At 40.4% G+C, this 25438-nt stretch overlaps 1 protein-coding gene and 1 pseudogene across 1 annotated transcript; both read right to left on the reverse strand.

Moving 5' to 3' along the window:
* Olr238-ps (olfactory receptor pseudogene 238) lies at window positions 229–852 on the reverse strand (annotated as a pseudogene).
* Window positions 8268–9206, reverse strand: Or5p5 (olfactory receptor family 5 subfamily P member 5). The gene has a single exon (NM_001000211.1). The coding sequence runs from the start codon at window positions 9204–9206 to the stop codon at window positions 8268–8270; it is 939 nt and encodes a 312-aa protein (NP_001000211.1).
* Between the last annotated feature and the right edge of the window lie 16232 nt (window positions 9207–25438).

Below are 25438 nucleotides of genomic sequence, written 5' to 3' on the forward strand. Positions count from 1 at the left end.
AGGTTTAGAAGTGCTTAAAAATGAGAATTAGAATTCTATTCTAATTCTAATTCTAAGAATGAGAATTAGAGTTGTAGTTTAGTATGTATAAAGCCATAAGTTGCAAAACAATATACATATATGATTTTTTTTAAGCTTAAGAAAGCAGGCAAAGAGGATATAGTAGGTTTGAAATATGATACTATTAAGGGAAACCTTTACAGTTCATTTTGAAATAAAGAGTAGATCCTAAGAATATATTCTGACTGTTGCCTTCTTTGGACTGTAGATGAACAACTTCAACATGGGCTTCTACTGTATGAGGATGGACATTATTTAGTTCTGGCCAGCAGAATAGATGGACTGGAATTGTAAACAAATGTGATGGACCCATAGACCAGAGAGACTGCAGTGAATGGAAGGTGCAGGTGGAGAAAGCCTTGGATCAGTCACATACTCAGGCTGTTGATGAGGATATAGATGAAGACACAGCCAACAATCAACTCAATGGACCTAGAAGAGATGAAGGGGATAACCACTATGAAAGATGTCTGAGCAGGGAAGATTCAGCAAAGGAAAAAGATCACAGAAAAAGTGATCTATTTCTTTCAGAGTGTAGAGGATAGACCCCCAAATCAACTAATATAATTTCAAATGTTCACACATCCTCCAATGCAGGGAGATAAGGAGCTTAAATTAGATGATGAAGATTTTAGGACACATGTGGATTTAGAAGAGCAGGGCCAAGCAGATTGCCACATAGTTATCATAGGCCATGACAGCTAGAAGGTAGAGAAACATTGCTTGAGTAAATTGTACAACTTTATAAAAGTAGTGAGGCTTCAAAATATGATGAAAGTTCCATGGAAAGTATTTATTTTATTTTTTTATTAACTTGAGTATTTCTTATTTACATTTCGAATGTTATTCCCTTTCCCGGTTTCCAGGCAAACATCCCCCTAATCCCTCCCCCTCCCCTTCTGTATGGGTGTTTCCCTCCTCCCCCTCCCCCCATTGCCGCCCTCCCCCCAACAATCACGTTCACTGGGGGTTCAGTCTTAGCAGGACCAAGGGCTTCCCCTTCCACTGGTGCTCTTACTAGGATATTCATTGCTACCTATGAGGTCAGAGTCCAGGGTCAGTCCATGTATAGTCTTTAGGTAGTGACTTAGTCCCTGGAAGCTCTAGTTGCTTGGCATTGTTGTTCATAAGGGGTCTCGAGCCCCTTCAAGCTCTTCCAGTTCTTTCTCTGATTCCTTCAACGGGGGTCCTATTCTCAGTTCAGTGGTTTGCTGCTGGCATTCGCGTCTGTATTTGCTGTATTCTGGCTGTGTCTCTCAGGAGAGATCTACATCCGGCTCCTGTCTGCCTGCACTTTGCTTCATCCATCTTGTCTAATTGGGTGGCTGTATATGTATGGGCCACATGTGGGGCAGGCTCTGAATGGGTGTTCCTTCAGTCTCTGTTTTAATCTTTGCCTCTCTCTTCCCTGCCAAGGGTATTCTTGTTCCCCTTTTAAAGAAGGAGTGAAGTATTCACATTTTGATTATCCGTCTTGAGTTTCATTTGTTCTAGGCATCTAGGGTAATTCAAGCATTTGGGCTAATAGCCACTTATCAATGAGTGCATACCATGTGTGTTTTTCTGTGATTGGGTTACCTCACTCAGGAAGATATTTTCCAGTTCCAGCCATTTGTCTATGAATTTCATAAAGGCATTGTTTTTGATAGCTGAGTAATATTCCATTGTGTAGATGTACCACATTTTCTGTATCCATTCCTCTGTTGAAGGGCATCTGGGTTCTTTCCAGCTTCTGGCTATTATAAATAAGGCTGCTATGAACATAGTGAAGCACGTGTCTTTTTTATATGTTGGGGCATCTTGTGGGTACATGCCCAAGAGAGGTATAGCTGGATCCTCAGGTAGTTCAATGTCCAATTTTCTGAGGAACCTCCAGACTGATTTCCAGAATGGTTGTACCAGTCTGCAATCCCACCAACAATGGAGGAGTGTTTCTCTTTCTCCACATCCTCGCCAGCATTTGTTGTCACCTGAGTTTTTGATCTTAGCCATTCTCACTGGTGTGAGGTGAAATCTCAGGGTTGTTTAGATTTGCATTTCCCTTATGACTAAAGATGTTGAACATTTCTTTAGGTGTTTCTCAGCCATTCGGCATTCCTTAGCTGTGAATTCTTTGTTTAGTTCTGAACCCCATTTTTTAATAGGGTTATTTGTCTCCCTGCGGTCTAACTTCTTGAGTTCTTTGTATATTTTGGATATAAGGCCTCTATCTGTTGTAGGATTGGTAAAGATCTTTTCCCAATCTGTTGGTTGCCGTTTTGTCCTAACCACAGTGTCCTTTGCCTTACAGAAGCTTTGCAGTTTTATGAGATCCCATTTGTCGATTCTTGATCTTAGAGCATAAGCCATTGGTGTTTTGTTCAGGAAATTTTTCCCAGTGCCCATGTGTTCGAGATGCTGCCCTAGTTTTTCTTCTATTAGTTTGAGTGTATCTGGTTTGATGTGGAGGTCCTTGATCCACTTGGACTTAAGCTTTGTACAGGGTGATAAGCATGGATCAATTTGCATTCTTCTACATGTTGACCATCAAGTGCCCATAGGTGTGTGGGTTCATTTCTGGGTCTTTGATTCTGTTCCATTGGTCTATCTGTCTGTCTCTGTACCAATACCATGCAGTTTTTATCACTATTCCTCTGTAATACTGCCTGAGTTCAGGGATAGTGATTCCCGCTGAAGTCCTTTTATTGTTGAGCATAGTTTTAGCTATCCTGGGTTTTTTATCCAGATGAATTTGCAAATTGTTCTAACTCTTTGAAGAATTGGATTGATATTTTGATGGAGGTTGCATTGAATCTGTAGATCGCTTTTGGTAAAATGGCCATTTTTACTATATTAATCCTGCCAATCTATGAGCATGGGAGATCTTTCCATCTTCTGAGGTCTTCTTCAATTTCTTTCTTCAGAGATGCTTGAAGTTCTTATCATACAGATCTTTTACTTGCTTGGTTAAAGTCACATCGAGGTATTTTATATTATTTGGGACTATTATGAAGGGTGTTGTTTCCCTAATTTCTTTCTCGGCTTGTTTCTCTTTTGTGTAGAGGAAGGCTACTGATTTATTTGAGTTAATTTTATACCCAGCCACTTTGCTGAAGGTGTTTATCAGCTTTAGTAGTTCTCTGGTGGAACTTTTGGGATCACTTAAATATACTATCATATCATCTGCAAAGAGTGATATTTTGACTTCTTCTTTTCCAATCTGTATCCCCTCGATCTCCTTTTGCTGTGATTGCTCTGGCAAGAACTTCAAGAAGTATATTGAATAAGAAGGGAGAGAGTGGGCAGCCTTGTCTAGTCCCTGATTTTAGTGGGATTTCTTCAAGTTTCTCTCCATTTGCTTTAATGTTAGCTACTGGTTTGCTGTATATGGCTTTTACTATGTTAAGGTACGGGCCTTGAATTCCTATTCTTTCCAGGATTTTTATCATGAAGGGCTGTTGAATTTTGTCAAATTCTTTCTTAGTATCTAATGAAATGATCATGTGGTTTTGTTCTTTGAGTTTGTTTATATAATGGATCATGTTGATGGTTTTCCGTATATTAAACCATCCCTGCATGCCTGGGATAAAGCCTACTTGATCATGGTGGATGATTGCTTTGATGTGCTCTTGGATTCGGTTTGCCAGAATTTTATTGAGTATTTTTGTGTCGATATTCATAAGGGAAATTGGTCTGAAGTTCTCTTTCTTTGTTGGGTCTTTGTGTGGTTTAGGTATAAGTGTAATTGTGGCTTTGTAGAAGGATTCCTTAGCACTCTGTGTGTTTCAATTTTGTGGAATAGTTTGGATAGTATTGGTATGAGGTCTTCTATGAAGGGCTGATAGAATTCTGCACTGAACCCATCTGGACCTGGGCTCTTTTTGGTTGGGAGACCTTTAATGACTCCTTTTATTTTGTTAGGAGTTATGGGGTTGTTTAAATGGTTTATCTGTTCCTGATTTAACTTCAATACCTGGTATATGTCTAGGAAATTGTCCATTTCCTGCAGATTTTCAAGTTTTGTTGAATATATGCTTTTTCATTGGGATCTGATATTTTTTTGAAATTCCTCTGATTATGTAGTTATGTCTCCCTTTCATTTCTGATTTTGTTAATTTGGACACACTCTGTGCCACTTGTTAGACTGGCTAAGGATTTATCTATCTTGTTGATTTTCTCAAAACCTCCTTTTGGTTCTGCTCATTTTTTGTGTGGTCCTTTTTGTTTCTACTTGGTTGATTTCAGCTCTGAGTTTGATTATTTCCTGCCTTCTACTCCTCCTGCGTGTATTTGCTTCTTTTTGTTCTAGAGCTTTTAGGTGTGCTGTCAAGCTGCTGACATATGCTTTCTCCTGTTTCTTTCTGCAGGCAGTCAGAGCTATGAGTTTTCCTTTTAACATAGCTTTCATTTTGTCCCATAAGTTTGGGTATGTTGTACCTTCATTTTCATTAAATTCTAAGATGTCTTTAATTTCTTTCTTTATTTCTTCCTTGACCAGGTTATCATTGAAGATAGCATTGTTCAACTTCCATGTATATGTGGGCATTCTTCCCTTATTGTTATTGAAGACCAGTTTTAGGCCGTGGTGGTCCGATAGCACGCATGGGATTATTTCTATCTGTCTGTATCTGTTGAGGCCTGTGTTATGACCAATTATATTGTCAATTTTGGAGAAAGTACCATGAGGTGGTGAGAAGAAGGTATATCCTTTGTTTTAGGATAGAATGTTTTATAAATATCTGTTAAGTCCATTTGGTTCATGACTTCTCTTAACCTGTCTATGTCTTTATTTAATTTCTGTTTCCATGACCTGTCCAGTGATGAGAATGGGGTGTTGAAATCTCCTACTATTTTTGTGTGAGGTGCAATATGTGCTTTGAGGTTTAGTAAGGTTTCTTTTCTATATGTAGATGCCCTTGTATTTGGGGCATAAATATTTAGGATTGTGAGTTCATCTTGGTAGATTTTTCCTTTGATGAATATGAAGTGTCCTTCCTTATCTTTTTTGATGACTTTTAGTTGAAAATCGATTTTATTCGGTATTAGAACGGCTAATTCAGGTTGCTTCTTCAGACCATTTGCTTGGAAAGTTGTTTTCCAGACTTTCACTCTGAGGTAGTTTCTGTCTTTGTCTCTGATATGTGTTTCCTGTAGGCAGCAGAATGCAGGGTCTTCCTTGCGTATCTAGTTTGTTAATCTATTTCTTTTATTTGGGGCATTGAGACCATTGATGTTGAGAGATATTAAGGAATAGTGATTATTGCTTCCTGTTATAATCATATTTGGATGTGAGATTATGTTTGTGTTCTTTTCTTCTCTCAAGATGATTAGTTTCTTGCTATTTCTAGGGTGTAGCTTGCCTCCTTATGTTGGGCTTTACCATTTATTATCCTTTGTAGTGCTGGATTTGTAGAAAATATTGTCTAAATTTTGTTTTGTCATGGAATACCTTGGTTTCTCCATCTATGTTAATTGAGAGTTTTGCAGGATACAGTAACCTGGGCTGGCATTTGTGTTCTCTTAGGGTCCGTATGACATCTGTCCAGGATCTTCTGTCTTTCATATTCTCTGGTGAGAAGTCTGGTGTGATTCTGACCTTTATATGTTACTTGACCCTTACTGCTTTTAATATTCTTTCTTTGTTTTGCGCATTTGGTGTTTTGACCATTATGTGACAGGAGGAGTTTCTTTTCTGGTCCAATCTATTTGGAGTTCTGTAGGCTTCTTGTATGTTTATGGGCACCTCTTTCTTTAGGTTAGGGGAGTTTTCTTCTATGATTTTATTGAAGATATTTACTGGTCCTTTGAGCTCGGAGTCTCCACTCTCTTCTATACCTATTATCCTTAGGTTTGATCTTCTCATTGAGTCCTGGATTTCCTGTATGTTTTGGACCAGTAGCTTTTTCCGCTTTACGTTATCTTTGACCATTGTGTCGATGATTTCCATGGAATCTTCTGCTCCTGACATTCTCTCTTCTATCTCTTGTATTCTGTTGTTAATGCTTGTATCTATGGCTCCTTGTCTCTTTCTTTGGTTTTCTATATCCAGGGTTGTTTCCTTGTGTTCTTTCTTCATTGCTTCTATTTCCATTTTTAAATCCTTCAACTTTTTTATTATGTTTTCCTGGAGTTCTTTCAGGGATTTTTGTGATTCCTCTCTCTAGGCTTCTACTTCTTTATTTATGTTTTCCTGTGTTTCTCTAAGGGAGTTCTTCATGTCTTTGTTGAAGTCCTCCAGTAACATGATCAAATGTGAATTTAAATCTAGATCTTGCTTTTCTGGCATGTTTGAATATTCAGTGTTTGCTTTGGTTGGAGAATTGGGCTCCGATGATGCCATGTAGTCTTGGTTTCTGTTGCTTGGCTTCCTGCGCTTGCCCCTCGCCATCAGGTTGTCTCTGGTGTTATCTTGTTCTGCTACTTCTGACAGTGGCTAGACTGTCCTATAGCCCTGTGTGTCAGGAGTGCTGTAGACCTGTTCTCCTGTTTTCTTTCAGCCAGATGGGTCAGAGTGTTCTGCTTTCGGGCGTGTAGTCTTTCCTGCTTACTGGCCTTCAGCTGTTCCTGTGGGTCTGTGTCCTGAGTCCACCAGGCAGGTTGCTTGGAGCAGAAAAGTTGGTCTTACCTGTGGTCCTGGGGCTCAAGTTGCTCGTGTGGTGTTGCTTTTGAGCTCTCTGTGAGGGTGGCAACCAGGAGGGCCTGTGCAGCCTTTTCTCTGGGTCCCCATGCACCTGGGTCCTAGATGCCATTAGGTGTTTTCCTCTGGAATCAGAAATGTGGGCAGAGTGTAGTCTCTTCTGGCTTCCCAGGCGTGTCTGCCCCTCTGAAAGTTTAGCTCACTCTCCTATGGGATTTGTGTGCAGAGAACTGTTGACTGAGTCCCTTCAGGTCAGGGTGGTTTCTGGAGTGCAGGGGACCTGCAGCTCCAGTGCCCCTATCTTCCAGTTCCCAGAGACCCTACACAGTTTCCTCTTGGGCAAGGGATGTGGGCAAGGGTGGGCAGTATTGGTGGTCTCTCCCACTCTGCAGTCTCAGGAGTGCCCACCTGTCCCGATGGTGAGCTCTCTCTCCCAAGGGGTTTGGGAGCCATGAACTGTGGGCCAGGATCAGCGAGGTTGGGGCTCCAGCTAAAAATTGGAAGTGTCCAGTTCCAGAGGAATTTTGTCTCTGTGTGTCCTGAGTCCACCAGGCAGGTCACTTGGAGCAGAAAAGTTGGTTTTACCTGTGGTCCCCGGGGCTCAAGTTGCTCGTGGGTGCTGCTTTTGAGCTCTCCATGGGGAGGCAACCAGGAGGGCCTGCACCGCCTTTTGCAGCAGTCCCTGTGCACCGGGGTCCCAGATGGCGTTAGGTCTTTTCCTCTGGAGTCAGAAATGTGGGCAGAGTGTAGTCTCTTCTGGCTTCCCAGGTGTGTTTGCCCCTCTGAAGGTTTAGCTCTCCCTCCCTTGGGGTGCAGAGAACTGTTGACTGGGTCCCTTCAGGTCCGGGTGGTGTGTGGAGCATACCAAGATGGTAATTTTTAAGGTTATCTATCTATCTATCTACCTATCTATCTATCTATCTATCTATCTATCTATCTATCTATCTATTACTTAAAAATGCCTAAAATCACAGATTCTAGTAATTATTCCCAGAGGGGAGAAAAAGTACACTAATCTCAAAATGTAATGTTCATTTAATTTGAACCATATCAGAAATGTGAAAAATTACATATTTTATTATGTGACTCTAGACATTGATTGATTACAGATATAAATAACACATGGAATGTATGTAAATAGAAAGTAAAACTAATGCAGATGGAGAGGCAGCTCAATCAGTACAGTGCTTGTCTTACAAACATCTGAATAGGCTTACCAGAGCCCATATAAATTTAGACAGGATAGTGCATGTTTGTAATTACAGAGGGAAATATAGACAGAAGGACTCAATAGTCAACCATGCTAGACTAGCTTGCAAGTTTTAGGCCACTGAGAAACAAGTGTGTCAAAAACAATCAAGATGGATTATGTTCTAAGAAATGATAGTAACAATTGTTCTCTGGCTTCCAGGTATATGTGCACATATTTGTATTTTACCTACATATATATGTGCTTTTGTATACATAAGGACAACACATACATATGAGGTAAATGGGCATTATAAAATACATAATAAATGTATCATACATTTGTCACATATATTTTCTAAATGATTGCTTAGTTAATTTCAGGATTCATGCTGAATTTTATTCAATATGAGGAATGTGTTCTCGCCATTAATTTCCTCATGGCCTCTTTCACTTCCTTGTTCCTCAGACTGTAGGTCAAGGGATTCAGCATGGGGATCACCACTGTGTGGAACACAGACACCACTTTAATTTGGTCGGGTGAGTGGCTTGACTTTGGTATGACATAAACAAATGTAACTGTCCCATAAAACAGGGTGACTGCAGTGAGGTGGGAGGTGCAGGTGGAGAAGGCCTTGTGCCTGCCCTCAGTAGAGCGCATCCTGAGGATGGAGCGAAGGATGTAGACATATGAAATAATGATTATGAACAGAGTGATGACGATGATGGAGCCTGCTGAGATGGCAGGAGACATATCAGCAATGTAAACATGGGTACAGGAAAGCTCCACCAGTGGTGGGAGGTCACAGAAGAAATGGTTGATTTTATTTGGTCCACAGAAAGTCAGGCTCAACAAACAGCTAGTGAATGAGGAAGAGTTGACACATCCGCCCGCATAGGAAATAACCAGTAAGATGAAGCAGACCCTGGAAGACATGAGAGTGGAGTAGCGCAGGGGTGAGCAGATGGCCACATAGCGATCATAGGCCATGGCGGCCAGCAGGAAGCACTCAGCAGTCCCAAAGACCACATCAGAGCCAAGCTGGACTATGCAGCCAGCCACAGGGATGGCAGTTCTCTCTCTCAGGAAATTCACAATCATGACAGGTGTGACTGAGCTGGAGTACCCAATGTCCACAAAGGCCAAGTGGCTGAGGAAGAGGTACATTGGGGTGTGAAGCTGAGGGCTTCTTCTGATCAACATAATTATGCTGGCATTGCCCAATACGGTGGTGAGATAGACACCCAGGAACAACACAAAGAAGATACAACAAAGGGTGGGGTCCTCCGTTAGCCCCAAAATAATGAATTCTGTTACCATTGTGTGGTTTCCAGGCTTCATCTTTTTTGAATTCCTAATAAAATAAAACCAGTGGCTATCAGAATACATTCAAAAACCTCATGATTGATATAAATCATTCTACATTTACCCATGAAAAAGAAATCTGAATCTCTTTGTTTTTACTTTTAATTTTTAATTGGTTATTTTATTTATTTACATTTCAAATGTTATTCCCCTTCCCATTTTCCCTACTGCAAACCCCCATCCATCCCTCTTCCCGCACCCCCACCCCCACTTCTATGACAGAGCTTTTCTACCCCATCCTCCCATTCTGCCCCACTGCCCCAGCATTCCCCTTTGTTGGAGCATCGACTCTCCATAGGACCAAGTGCCTCCCTTCCCATTGATGCCAGACAATGCCATCCTCTGCTACACAAGCAGGTGGAGCCATGGGTCCTTCCATGTGTACTTTTTGGTTGAGGGTTTAGTCCCTGGGTGACTCTCTCTTTGATCTTATGCTTATTTTTCCCCAAAATTTCCACAAACCAAGTTACATCATGAGTAATTTCATAATATTAATTATCATTCATTTTAAGCCTACAGATACAAACTGAGTAGTGACTTAGATCAGGACACAGGACTCACAGATGTGGCATTTGATCAGGTCAGGAAGTGTTAATACATAGAACAGTGATGTTTTGAGGCCCCAAATGGTATGCTGATCTTTACAGTTTCTGATTGAACTCTACTCATTCCCATTGGAACCTGCCCTTCCTAGTCTTCTTGTAATCATGTGCCACTCTGGGTTGTGCATGCCACTCTGTTGTGAAAGTGAATTGTGTTTTCTCAGGATCAAACTATAGTACTAGTGGGCACCTGTCTTCTCCTTTCCAAAGTGACACCTTTTACATGATATATGTACAATCTAGCAGGACTTCATATTAGCCCAGACTTCAATTGTGAGAACAGTGAATATATTGTACATGCACTTGAAGTGAGACAGAGCTGTGCTGCGATAGCTGACACTAAATTTCCAATGCTAATTTATTGGGGGCAACTTAGCACCACCTGGTTAGTACAATTACAATTAGTATAAATGGAAATTTCAAATGAGGATTAAGCCTGAGAAAAGCATGACAGATAATCTGTTTGAGGTCATTATTTGTACTTTAAGAACTGTGCAGAATGAGCAAAAGAATGCAATCCATATTAATACATTATGATATCTTATGAAATAAGTTACCAATATAGCAGATGCTTATGTTAGCCATATGGGGCATCAGATTGTTTCATTTGAAAGGACTATCAAGAAATCAGTTACTTTAATAAAAACTGAATGAGTAGTTTATTCAGGAGAATAAACAGAACACTAAAATGAAGATAGACTATTATTAGGAAAATAGTGTTAACAAGAAATATCCTAGTATATTTTCTATGAATTCTTGAATTGCCAACTGAGGTAATAAAAAATGTAAGATGCATTCATTATCTGTAATCATAAGTAACTGCAAATTAAATCTCATGGGTGATATCAGTGCACAGTCAACTTTGGATTTTAAATTAGCCCAGTCATTTTGACGAATGGTATAGAGATTCCCAATGCACTAATGGTAGAATTTTTTTTTATTAACTTGAGTATTTCTTATATACATTTCGAGTGTTATTCCCTTTCCCGGTTTCTGGGCAAACACCCCCTCCCCCCTCCCCTTCCTTATGGGTATTCCCCTCCCAGCCCTCCCCCCATTGCCACCCTCACCCCAACAGTCTAGTTCACTGGGGGTTCAGTCTTAGCAGGACCCAGGGCTTCCCCTTCCACTGGTGCTCTTACTAGGATATTCATTGCTACCTATGAGGTCAGAGTCCAGGGTCAGTCCATGTAAAGTCTTTAGGAAGTGGCTTAGTCCCTGGAAGCTCTGTTTGCTTGGCATTGTTGTACATATGGGGTCTCGAGCCCCTTCAAGCTCTTCCAGTTCTTTCTCTGATTCCTTCAACGGGGGTCCTATTCTCAGTTCAGTGGTTTGCTGCTGGCATTCGCCTCTGTATTTGCTGTATTCTGGCTGTGTCTCTCAGGAGAGATCTACATCTGGCTCCTATCGGTCTGCACTTCTTTGCTCCATCCATCTTGTCTAATTGGGTGGCTGTATATGTATGGGCCACATGTGGGGCAGGCTCTGAATGGGTGTTCCTACAGTCTCTGTTTTAATCTTTGCCTCTCTCTTCCCTGCCAAGGGTATTCTTGTTCCCCTTTTAAAGAAGGAGTGAAGCATTCACATTTTGATCATCCGTCTTGAGTTTCATTTGTTTTAGGCATCTAGGGTAATTCAAGCATTTGGGCTAATAGCCACTTATCAATGCGTGCATACCATGTATGTCTTTCTGTGATTGGGTTAGCTCACTCAGAATGATATTTTCCAGTTCCAACCATTTGCCTACGAATTTCATAAAGTCGTTGTTTTTGATAGCTGAGTAATATTCCATTGTGTAGATGTACCACATTTTCTGTATCCATTCCTCTGTTGAAGGGCATCTGGGTTCTTTCCAGCTTCTGGCTATTATAAATAAGGCTGCAATGAACATAGTGGAGCACGTGTCTTTTTTATATGTTGGGGCATCTTTTGGGTATATGCCCAAGAGAGGTATAGCTGGATCCTCAGGCAGTTCAATGTCCAATTTTCTGAGGAACCTCCAGACTGATTTCCAGAATGGTTGTATCAGTCTGCAATCCCACCAACAATGGAGGAGTGTTCCTCTTTCTCCGCATCCTCGCCAGCATCTGCTGTCACCTGAGTTTTTGATCTTAGCCATTCTCACTGGTGTGAGGTGAAATCTCAGGGTTGTTTTGATTTGCCTTTCCCTTATGACTAAAGATGTTGAACATTTCTTTAGGTGTTTCTCAGCCATTCGGCATTCCTCAGCTGTGAATTCTTTGTTTAGCTCTGAACCCCATTTTTTAATAGGGTTATTTGTCTCCCTGTGGTCTAACTTCTTGAGTTCTTTGTATATTTTGGATATAAGGCCTCTATCTGTTGTAGGATTGGTAAAGATCTTTTCCCAATCTGTTGGTTGCTGATTTCTCCTAACCACAGTGTCCTTTGCCTTACAGAAGCTTTGCAGTTTTATGAGATCACATTTGTCGATTCTTGATCTTAGAGCATAAGCCATTGGTGTTTTGTTCAGGAAATTTTTTCCAGTGCCCATGTGTTCCAGATGCTTCCCTAGTTTTTCTTCTATTCGTTTGAGTGTAGCAGGTTTGATGTGGAGGTCCTTGATCCACTTGGACTTAAGCTTTGTACAGGGTGATAAGCATGGATCAATCTGCATTCTTCTACATATTGACCTCCAGTTGAACCAGCACCATTTGCTGAAAATGCTATCTTTTTTCCATTGGATGGTTTTGGCTCCTTTGTCAAAAATCAAGTGACCGTAGGTGTGTGGGTTCATTTCTGGGTCTTCAATTCTATTCCATTGGTCTATCTGTCTGTCTCTGTTCCAATACCATGCAGTTTTTATCACTATTGCTCTGTAATACTGCTTGAGTTCAGGGATAGTGATTCCCCCTGAAGTCCTTTTATTGTTGAGGATAGTTTTAGCTATCCTGGGTTTTTTGTTATTCCAGATGAATTTGCAAATTGTTCTGTCTAACTCTTTGAAGAATTGGATTGGTATTTTGATGGGGATTGCATTGAATCTGTAGATCGCTTTTGGTAAAATGGCCATTTTTACTATATTAATCCTGCCAATCCATGAGCATGGGAGATCTTTCCATCTTCTGAGGTCTTCTTCAATTTCTTTCTTCAGTGTCTTGAAGTTCTTATTGTACAGATCTTTTACTTGCTTGGTTAAAGTCACACCGAGGTACTTTATATTATTTGGATCTATTATGAAGGGTGTTGTTTCCCTAATTTCTTTCTCGGCTTGTTTCTCTTTTGTGGAGAGGAAGGCTACTGATTTATTTGAGTTAATTTTATACCCAGCCACTTTGCTGAAGGTGTTTATCAGGTTTAGTAGTTCTCTGGTGGAACTTTTGGGATCACTTAAATAAACTATCATATCATCTGCAAGTAGTGATATTTTGACTTCTTCTTTTCCGATCTGTATCCCCTTGACCTCCTTTTGTTGTCTGATTGCTCTGGCTAGAACTTCAAGAACTATATTGAATAGGTAGGGAGAGAGTGGGCAGCCTTGTCTAGTCCCTGATTTTAGTGGGATTGCTTCAAGTTTCTCTCTATTTAGTTTAATGTTAGCAACTGGTTTGCTGTATATGGCTTTTACTATGTTCAGGTATGGGCCTTGAATTCCTATTCTTTCCAGGACTTTTATCATGAAGGGGTGTTGAATTTTGTCAAATGGTTTCTGAGCATCTAATGAAATGATCATGTGGTTTTGTGCTTTCAGTTTGTTTATATAATGGATCACGTTGATGGTTTTCCGTATATTAAACCATCCCTGCATGCCTGGGATGAAGCCTACTTGATCATGGTGGATGATTGTTTTGATGTGCTCTTGGATTCGGTTTGCCAGAATTTTATTGAGTATTTTTGCGTCGATATTCATAAGGGAAATTGGTCTGAAGTTCTCTTTCTTTGTTGGGTCTTTGTGTGGTTTAGGTATAAGAGTAATTTTGGCTTCATAGAAGGAATTCGGTAGTGCTCCATCTGTTTCAATTTTGTGGAATAGTTTGGATAATATTGGTATGAGGTCTTCTATGAAGGTTTGATAGAATTCTGCACTAAACCCGTCTGGACCTGGGCTCTTTTTGGTTGGGAGACCTTTAATGACTGCTTCTATTTCCTTAGGAGTTATGGGGTTGTTTAACTGGTTTATCTGTTCCTGATTTAACTTCGGTACCTGGTATCTGTCTAGGAAATTGTCCATTTCCTGTAGATTTTCAAGTTTTGTTGAATATAGGCTTTTATAGTAAGATCTGATGATTTTTTGAATTTCCTCTGAATCTGTAGTTATGTCTCCCTTTTCATTTCTGATTTTGTTAATTTGGACACACTCTCTGTGTCCTCTCATTAGTCTGGCTAAAGATTCATCTATCTTGTTGATTTTCTCAAAGAACCAACTTTTGGTTCTGTTGATTCTTTCTATGGTCCTTTTTGTTTCTATTTGGTTGATTTCAGCTCTGAGTTTGATTATTTCCTGCCTTCTACTCCTCCTGGGTGTATTTGCTTCTTTTTGTTCTAGAGGTTTTAGGTGTGCTGTCAAGCTGCTGACATATGCTCTTTCCTGTTTCTTTCTGCAGGCACTCAGCGCTATGAGTTTTCCTCTTAGCACAGCTTTCATTGTGTCCCATAAGTTTGGGTGTGTTGTACCTTCATTTTCATTAAATTCTAAAAAGTGTTTAATTTCTTTCTTTATTTCTTCCTTGACTAGGTTATCATTGAGTAGAGCATTGTTCAATTTCCATGTATATGTGGGCATTCTTCCCTTATTGTTATTGAAGACCAGTTTTAGGCCGTGGTGGTCCGATAGCACGCATGGGATTATTTCTATCTTTCTGTACCTGTTGAGGCCTGTTTTTTGACCAATTATATGGTCAGTTTTGGAGAAAGTATCATGAGGAGCTGAGAAGAAGGTATATCTTTTTGCTTTAGGAAAGAATGTTCTATAAATATCCGTTAAGTCCATTTGGCTCATGACTTCTCTTAGTCTTTCTACGTCTCTGTTTAATTTCGGTTTCCATGATCTCTCCATTGATGAGAGTGGGGTGTTGAAATCTCCCACTATTATTGTGTGAGATGCAATGTGTGTTTTGAGCTTTAGTAAGGTTTCTTTTACGTATGTAGTTGCCCTTGTATTTGGGGCATAGATATTTAGGATTGAGAGTTCATCTTGGTGGATTATTCCTTTGATGAATATGAAGTGTCCTTCCTTATCTTTTTTGATGACTTTTAGTTGAAAATTGATTTTATCTGATATTAGAATTGTTACTCCAGCTTGCTTCTTCTGACCATTTGCTTGGAAAGTTGTTTTCCAGCCATCACTCTGAGGTAGTGTCTGTCTTTGTCTCTGAGGTGTGTTTCCTGTAGGCAGCAGAATGCAGGGTCCTCGTTGCGTATCCAGTTTGTTAATCTATGTCTTTTTATTAGGGAGTTGAGACCATTGATTTTGAGAGATATTAAGGAATAGTGATTATTGCTTCCTGTTATATTCATATTTGGATGTGAGGTTATGTTTGTGTGCTTTTCTTCTCTTTGTTTTGTTGCCAAGACGATTAGTTTCTTGCTTCTTCTAGGGTGTAGCTTGCCTCCTTATGTTGGGCTTTACCATTTATTATCCTTTGTAGTGCTGGATTTGTAGAAAGATATTGTGTAAATTTGGTTTTGTCATGGAATATCTTGGTTTCTCCATCAATGTTAATTGAGAGTTTTGCAGGATACAGTAACCTGGGCTGGCATTTGTGTTCTCTTAGGGTCTGTATGACATCAGTCCAGGATCTTCTGGCCTTCATAGTTTCTGGCGAAAAGTCTGGTGTGATTCTGATAGGTCTGCCTTTATATGTTACTTGACCTTTTCCCCTTACTGCTTTTAATATTCTTTCTTTATTTTGTGTGTTTGGTGTTTTGACTATTATGTGACGGGGGTGTTTCTTTTCTGGTCCAATCTATTTGGAGTTCTGTAGGCTTCTTGTATGCCTATGGGTATCTCTTTTTTTAGGTTAGGGAAGTTTTCTTCTATGATTTTGTTGAAGATATTTACTGGTCCTTTGAGCTGGGAGTCTTCGCTCTCTTCTATACCTATTATCCTTAGGTTTGATCTCCTCCTTGAGTCCTGGATTTCCTCTATGGTTTGGACCAGTAGCTTTTTCTGCTTTACATTAACTTTGACAGTTGAGTCAATGATTTCTATGGAATCTTCTGCTCCTGAGATTCTCTCTTCCATCTCCTGTATTCTGTTGGTGAAGCTTGTATCTACAGCTCCTTGTCTCTTCTTTTGGTTTTCTATATCCAGGGTTGTTTCCATGTGTTCTTTCTTGATTGCTTCTATTTCCATTTTTAATTCCTTCAACTGTTTGATTGTGTTTTCCTGGAATTCTTTCAGGGATTTTTGTGACTCCTCTCTATGGGCTTCTACTTGTTTATTTATGATTTCCTGGAATTCTTTCAGGGATTTTTGTGACTCCTCTCTATGGGCTTGTACTTGTTTAATTATGTTTTCCTGGAATTCTTTCAGGCATTTTTGTGATTCCTCTCTGTAGGCTTCTACTTGTTCTCTAAGGGAGTTCTTCACGTCTTTCTTGAAGTCCTCCAGCATCATGATCAAATATGATTTTGAAACTAGATCTTGCTTTCCTGGTGTGTTTGGATATTCCATGTTTGTTTTGGTGGGAGAATTGGGCTCCGATGGTGCCATGTAGTCTTGGTTTCTGTTGCTTGGGTTCCTGCGCTTGCCTCTCGCCATCAGATTATCTCTAGTGTTACTTTGTTCTGCTATTTCTGACAATGGCTAGACTGCCCTATAAGCCTGTGTGTCTGGAGTGCTGTAGACCTGTTTTCCTGTTTTCTTTCAGCCAGTTATGGCGACATAGTGTCCTGCTTTCTGGCGTGTAGTTTTTCTTCTCTACAGGTTTTCAGCTGTTCCTGTGGGCCTGTGTCTTGAGTTCACCAGACAGGTCACTTGCAGAAAAGTTGGTTTTACCTGTGGTCCCAAGGCTCAAGTTTGCTCACGGGGTGCTGCCCTTGAGCCCTCTGTGGCAGCAGCAACCAGGAAGATATGCGCCGCCGTTTCTGGGAGCTTCAGTGCACCAGGGTTCCAGATAGTGTTTAGTGTTTTCCTCTGGCGTCCTAGATGTGTGTGCAGAGTGCAGTCTCTTCTGGTTTCCCAGGCGTGTCTGTCTCTCTGAGGGTTTAGCTCTCCCTCCCACAGGATTTGGGTGCAGAGAACTGTTTATCCGGTCTGTTTCCTTCAGGTTCCGGCGGTGTCTCAGACACAGGGGTCCTGCCGCTCCTGGGCCCTCCCCCACGGGAACCCAGAGGCCTTATACAGTTTCCTCTTGGGCCAGGGATGTGGGCAGGGGTGAGCAGTGTTTGTGGTCTCTTCCGCTCTGCAGCCTCAGGAGTGCCCACCTGACCAGGCGGTTGGGTCTCTCTCTCAAGGTGTCTGGGAGCAGAGAGCTGCTGCTGGCCGGGATCCGCAGGTGTTGGACTCCCGGTAAACACAGGAGGTGCCGGGTCCTAGAGGAATTCTGCCTCTGTGTGTCCCGAGATCACCAGGCAGGTCTCTTGCAGCAGAAAAGTTGGTCTTACCTGTGGTCCCGAGGCTCAGGTTTGCTCGAGGGGTGCTGCCCAAGAGCTCTCCGCGGCGGCAGCAACCAGGAAGATCTGTGCCGCCATTTCCGGGAGCTTCAGTGCACCAGGGTTCCAGATGGAGTTTGGTGTTTTCCTCTGGCGTCTGAGATGTGTGTGCAGAGTGCAGTCTCTTCTGGTTTCCCAGGCGTGTCTGCCTCTCTGAGGGTTTAGCTCTCCCTCCCACGGGATTTGGGTGCAGAGAACTCGGATTTGGGTGCAGAGAACTCTTTGGGTGCAGAGAACTCGGTAGAATTTACATATGATGTAGTGACTATACTTCTGGGAACATATTCACAGAAATTGTCATGTTGGAGCTATGTATGTTCTTCTGTCTCTCTTTTATTGATACACACTGTAGCCAACATATGAAAGTAATATATATGTGCATTCATACATGAATGCACTTCTAAGAGCCTGAGTTTCTACCACTTGGATTTAAACAGTGCTTATGAGTTAGCTAAAATCACAAATAATAACATGACATCTAATGACTTATTGCAATACCTAGATCAGTACATCACTCAACCTCATCACAGAACTTCTTGTGGCAGATGGTAATTACCACAGAGACCCACAACTGGACAACATGCAGAGAATAAAAAGTTGCAGAGTTCTTAGTCCTAAATGGGACATCTATTCTCTCAAGGGTTCTAAGTATTAGAGGGGATAGATTATGAACCAGAGGCAGTGAATAACTTCGAGGAAGCAGTGTTTTTCTGACACAACTAGTCAGATGCACATATGAACTTACAGTGATTGTGACAGCATGTACAAGACCTTTATGAGCTCAAGCCAGACAAAAACCCAGCATGGGGGAAGGCAGGTGGGCACAAAGTTCCATCAGTAGCTGAGCAGCTCTTGGCATTTGATTACTTCTGGGAGAGTGGAAGTCTGTCTTCTTCAGCAGAGTGACACTTAGAATATAAATCACACTCTAGAACTAACTGATGAGAGTAGATTTAGGAAAAACAAGAGAGAGGAGGCAGAGGTAGAGAGCTAGAGAGAGTCAGACAAAGACAAAGACAGGCACACATAGAGGGGCAGAGACAGAGATAGAGAGACAGAGAGATAGACAAAGACAAAGACAGACACACACATGCACACACAGACACACAGACACACAGACACACAGACATACACACACACACACACACACACACAGAGAGAGAGAGAGAGAGAGAGAGAGAGAGAGAGAGAGAGAGAGAGAATATGAGTTGGTTGAGTTGAGTATGGAGGAGGAGGTGGGGGAGGGTTTCATTTTCTTCATTATTAACAGAAAGTATTAGAACTGCAAATATCTAGTTGGTTTTGTAATTTGATTTGGATAATTGTAGTTAGCATGGGCTAGGCTGTGACCATCTGTGAAAAGTTAGAAGGGAATGAATGTGATGAAAAGTATTGTATGAAGCTCTCAAGAAATAAATAAGACATAACTTAATAAAAGAAGTAGAGGTGATGTTCTTCTGGCCTAAGACTGACTAGTTCAGAAGAAGCCTGAGGCCTCCACTTGGGACATTTATGTATCAATATAAAAGAAAGATTGAATGTTACCTGTTTGACAAATATTGTAGCAAGAACAGGCTCTAGGAATCATCTTCCTATAGTAGGGCTTTCTTATGCAGGACTTGGGACTATTTGTGATGTTAGACAATAAATATCTTACCACTAGACATGCTCATCTTTATTAGCACATAACTGAAATTCCAGTGGGAGAAAATCCAATGAGACAAGAAAATTGGGTGTGTCCGTTTTCATGTAAACTTTGCTGGCTGCGATAGTTCTTAAATTCTCAAGGGTTTCATTATTTTCATTATTAAAAGAAAGTATTAGAACTGCAAATGTCTAGTTGGTTTTCTAATTTTATTTGGATAATTGTAATTAGCATGGGCTAGGTTGTGATCATTTGTGATATCAGAAGCAGGTTCTTGTGTAAGCAACGGTGCAGAGGGTACCTGGAAGAGAATGGGGGACAAGAGATGCAAAGAAGGACGCCAAGACAAGAGTCTGATCAAGGCAACAATTTTATTTTTCCCTAAGGCTGAATTTATACCATAACATGGGTAACAGAGGGAGAGGGGAAATAAAAAACATTTATGCAGGCCAAGGACACAGTATTCAAGTGGTCAGGGAATCGGCTGATGTTGACAGGATGTCAGAAAAGTCACAGGTTTGTCATAATATTAGTCAGCAGGACAACTTTATCATATTACTATTTTTCTTGACCACCAGATTTGTATTAGTCTTCTGCAGCTGGCTGGAGATTTTCCATGAACCTAGTCATACTTAATTCTAACATCAACAATGGAGGACTTCAAGGGCATCCCTCCCAACATGCTTGGAACTACTGCCCTGAGCTTCATTGTGTCTTTAGTAGTCACACTTTAGGGTGCTACAGGAAGAGATGTAATATTTGTTTTTTGTGTAAACGAACTACATTTTTTCATTTTACTGGTTATTTTATTTATTTACAATTCCAATGTTATCCCCCTTCCCAGTTAAACCCCCTATCCCTACCCTCATTCCCCTACTTCTATGAGGGTGCTCCCCATCCCCACATCACCTCCCACCTCAGTGGTCTAGCATTCCTCTATGTTGGGGTATCAAGTCTCCATAGGACCAAGGGACTCCCCTCCCATTGATGCCAGAAAAGGTAATCCTCAGCTACATACGCAGCTGGAGCCATGGTTCCCTCCATGTGTACTCTTTGGTTGGTGGTTTAGTCCCTGGGAACTTGGGGGGATGGGTCTGGTTAGTTGATATTGTTCTTTCTGTGGATTTGCTAAGCGCTTTAGCTCCTTCAGTCCTTCCCTTAACTCCTCCATTGGGCTCCCATAATTATCTGATGGTTGCCTGTGTCATCTGCATTAGTGACCTTTAATTCAGTATTGATGTTTTTACCCTGAACTGTGGACTCCTAAGTCAGACAGAAAGTGTAGTTATTAAAGATAATTAGTTTCAAAGCTAACATTATGTGTAAGCTAATGCTCCCTTTTAGGGTGAACCAAAAATCCCTTCTTTGTTCGTAAATTCCATGTGATATTCTATTTGTATTGTTCTTAAAATTTTAATTATGAATGTTATTGAGATAATTCCATGGGTGTATAAGTATCCTTCAGGCTTTGAACTAACTCATATAAATTTTTTAAATAGCTATTCAACTATACTATTCCAAATGCTTCATTGTTTCACTGTTTTTTTAAATGCACACATAGAAATAGAAATAGGGTCAAAATGTTTGCACAGCATAAATTCTAAGCAAATATCTCTTTAAACAAAGCCAGCATTATTTGCTCTAAAATTTATATTGCTATTGGATACAAATTCTTGTTTTTAATCACCTTTTAAACTTTTTATAGTTAATATTTAAAGTAATGTACTTTGTTCAGTATTTTCATAATATGCACCATTACACTTTGCTCAAATTTATCCCACACCTTTACTGTCCACCCCCAACATCCTTTGACCTCCCTCCTTCCCTGGTGGTTTCTACTGCACCAAATAATGCCTTCTGATTTCCTGTCATATGAATTTTCTTACCTTCTGGCTATTACAAATAAAGTTGTTAGAAACATAGTTAAGCAAGTGCCCTAGAGGAAGTTAAATAAATTTTCAAATGCTTATTGACTATTTGCTATTCCTTTGAGATCAGTTTATTTAGCTCCCTAGATCCCTCATTGATTTAATAATTATTTTTGTATTGAAATTTTACAGTTCTTTATATTCTAGATAACAATTCACTCTCTAAAAAGGTCTATTACCTTGATCTTTTCATCTTAAGATATTTTCTTCTTCCTCCAGAACCCATTGTTAGAGTCATCACAACACACACACAAACACGCGTGCGCACACACATACACACACACACACGAGGAGGAGGGAGGGAATTTTAAATATATGTTTTATATATGATTAAGTATGGGATGTTTATCTGTAGGAATCTAGCTTTCCTTTTCTTGATGTTCATTTCATGTAGATATCACGATTTCTTAATGGCTGAATGAAGTTCCGTTGCACCAATTTTTCTTTGTCATGTTCAACTACTGATGTATATTTAGGCTAACTCTGGTTCCTCATTATTGAGATTAGTGTAGCATTGAACATGGATATACAAGTGCCTTTTCAGTATATTGATATAAACGCTTTTGGTGTATACCCAAGGGTGGTATAGGTAGGTCATATCATAACTGTAGTTTTTAATAAAGTCTTTATTTATTTACATGGTGGCTGTACAAAATAAGATCCCCACTAGCAGATTATGTGTTCTTTTCCCACATCTTAATCAGTATTTGCTGTCTTTGCTTTCTTTAGCGATAGCTACCCTACCTGATTCTGCCGAGATTGAATTTCAAAAAGCAGTTTTGATTTGCATTTTTAAAAAATATTCATCACTTTAGATACTAACATCCCAGTTCCCCACTCATAGCTCCTCCCTCATTACTCCTTCCTCTTTGCTTCTGAGAAGGTTGAGTTCCTTCCTGGAACTTTAGGTGCTAGGACTAGGGAATCCTCTCTCACTGAGGCTAGACCAGGTGGTCCAGTTAGGGAAATGGGATCCACAGGCAGGCAATAAATTCTGGGACAGCCCCCACTTCAGTTTTTGGGGTACCAGCATGAGGAGCAATTTGCACATCTGCTACATATGAGTTGGAGGCTTAGGACCAGTCCATACTCACTCATTGGTTGGTGGATCAATCTCTGGGAGTCTGTTGCTCTTCCTATGGAGTCTCTATCCTCTTTGGGTCCCTCAATCCTTCCCCCAATTCTTCCATAAGACTCCATCTAATATTTGACTGTGGGTCTCTGCATCTGTTTCAGTCAGCTGATGGATGGAGTCTCTCAGAGACAACTATTCTAGGATCCTGTCTGCAAGAATAGCAGAATATCATTAATAGTGTTAGGTATTGGTTCTTACCCATTGGATGGGTCTCAATTTGGCCAGTCACTGGTTGGCCATTCCTTCTATCTCTGATCTTATTTTTATCCCTGAACATCTTGTAGGAAGGCCCCTTTTTAAAATTTTTTATTAGATATATTTCTTTACTTACATTTCAAATGTTATTCCCCTTCTCGGTTTCCTGTCCATAAGTCCCCATCCACTCCCCTCCCCCACACGGGTATTCCCCACATATATCCCCCTTTCTGTCCCCCCCCCATATTCCCCTGCACTGGGGGTCCAACTTTGGCAGAACCAAGGGCTTCCCCTTCCACTAGTGTCCCAATAAAGGTATTCTCTGCTACATATGCAGTTGGAGCCCTGGGTCAGTCCATGTACAGTCTTTGGTAGTGGTTTTGTCCCTGGAAGCTCTGGTTGGTTGGCATTATTGTTTTTATGGAGTTGAAAGCTCCTTCAACTCTTTCAATACTTCCTCTAATTTTCCCCAAGGGGGTCCTGTTCTCAATTCAGTGGTTTGCTGCTAGCATAGACCTCTGTATTGGACATGCTCTGGATGTGTCTCGCAGGAGAGATCTATATTCGGTTCCTGTCAGCATGCACTTCTTAGCTTCATCTGTCTTATCTAGTTTTGTTGACTGTATATATATGGACCACATGTAGGGCAGGCTCTGAATGGGCATTCCTTCAGTTTCTGCTCTAAACTTTGCCTCCCTATCCCTCCTATGGATATTTTTCCCCTTTTAAGAAGGAGTGGGAGCATCTGCATTTTGGAGGAAGGACACATTTTAAGTCTAAGTTTTTGTGGGTGGATCACTGTCTTTATTCCTCCTCTGGGAGTACTACCTGACTACAAGAAGTGGCCACTGTAAGATCCATATTCCCCATTGCTAGGAGTTTCAGCTAGAGTCACTCCCAAAGACACCCTGGGGCTTCCCTCACCTCAGGTCTCTGGAACATTCTTGAGATTATCCCCCACCTCCACCCGCTACCATTTTCTGTACTCTTTCACTTGCTCTTCCTATAACCGACCTCCCCTCCCACTCCTCACCCCTCCCACCCAGTTTCCTTCCTCCATCCTCCTCTAATATCTGTTTTATTTTTCCTCTTGAGAAAGATTCAAGCATCCTCTATTGGGCTTCCTCGTTGTTTGGGTCTGTATATTGTAGTGTGCTTATCATGTACTTTATGGCTAATATCCACTTATAAGTGAGTACATACCATTCATGTACTTTTGGGTCTGGGTTGCATTACTAAGGATGATATTCTCAATTTCCATCCATTTGCCTGCAAAATTCATGATGCCCATGTTTTTCAGTTGAGGGAACATCTATGCCATTTCCAGTTTCTGGGTACTACAAATGAAGCTGTTCTAAACATATTTGAGCAAATGTCCTTAACGAAGTTAAAAAAATTTTCAAATATTTATTGGTATTTGCAATTCCTTTGAGATGTTTATTTAGATCCATAAATCCTTCATTAATTTAATAATTACTTTTAGTATTGAAATTTTACAGTTCTTTATATATTTTGAATAACAATCTATTCTCTAATGTGCAGCTGGGCACACATTGAATTTCTTTTTACATTATGTGTGCTACCTCTTTTCTCTGATTTCAACTTCTTTATTATGCAGAACTAGAACCTTGGTATCAAAGTCATTGACATGGATCCCAGGGTCATGTTGAATAAGAAGTTTGCAGTTTTGACTAGGCTGGCAGCCAGGTGATATTATAAGATATACTTGGTTTCTCTTTCTGGTGCTGGAATTACACACAGGCTTGCACAGCGGCAAAACCTGAAGCTTGATGCTTTAGCTGAGCTGTCAGATCAGTGAAACCCTGGGGTTCTCCTGTCTTAGCTCCTCCCATACCCTGCCCAGTGCAATATGTGCAATATTCACACAGTGAATCCTGACCTTTCACAGGTTCTGGAACTTCAAATTCAGGTCCCCATACTTTTAGCACAAGGATTTTACCCACTGAGGTATGTCCCAGCCCTTTCTGTTGTACATTGAGGGAAAATTTCTTGAGTAATCTGCCAAAACTATACCTATTAACTAGTGAGGGTATTCATGAACATTATTTAAACAAATACCATACTTTGGAAGTTATGGAATTTACAGTAATTATTCTCACAATGGTACCAATAACTACATTTTAACCACTAGGAATAAAAGGAAAGGAAACATTAAAGTAAAGGATTTAAATTTGTTCACCACTAAGAAATGAGGAAATATTTAAAAGGATAATTGATTCAACCATTAGAACATGTATAAACTTAGTGCAATCTATGTATGTTTTAAATAAATAGCCTCGTAAATGTAGTAGGGTACAAAATCAACACAGAAACTTGCTGGAGGAAAGTACTGATGTAAAGAAGGCACTTGAAGATTAGTAGATTTAATATTGTAAAATTAGCTCTCATTGCTAAAAATATATGTATTTTTGCAGATTTAGAAGAAACAATGTTAAAGATTAACAGGTAGCACAAAAGCCAACACAATCCTGAGCAGAAAAAGCAAGCAGGAAGGTATCACTATAATAACTTCAAATCATATGGCAGAGTAATAATGCCAGTACTGGGTTGGAACAGAAACAGATGTATAGACCAGTGTGAGACATATTGATCAATGTGATAAAATGGAAAATACAGAAACAAATGCACAAAGCTAATTTCACATGTGCACTGAAATTTATATTTTTAGTCATGAAGAATGAAATAATGCCATTTACAGTTGGGATGGTACTTTCTTATAAGTAATAAGCAAGTTCAGTCAGTCTCCAAAAACACAAATACTACATTTTATTTCATATACTAATATAGATTTAATTTTTATATAGGTGTACATATGTGTGCATGTGTAAATGTGTTCATGCATGATGTGATAGCAGAGTGGGGTACTAAGAAAAAGGGAAACAATTTTAAGGGAAGAAAGAAGTGGGCAGGGGAAGAGAGGGAAACATATTGCATATGACATGACAGCAGAAAGGGGGACTCTTTAGAAGATGATGAGGGGGCCTGGAGAGATGGCTCAGCTGTTAAAGGCTAGGCTTACAACCAGAAGATGACCAGGGAGGGGTAGGAGGGGACACTATGGACAGAAT

Source organism: Rattus norvegicus, chromosome 1 (genome assembly GCF_036323735.1).
Source record: "Rattus norvegicus strain BN/NHsdMcwi chromosome 1, GRCr8, whole genome shotgun sequence".
In the NCBI taxonomy this organism is placed as follows: domain Eukaryota; kingdom Metazoa; phylum Chordata; class Mammalia; order Rodentia; family Muridae; genus Rattus; species Rattus norvegicus.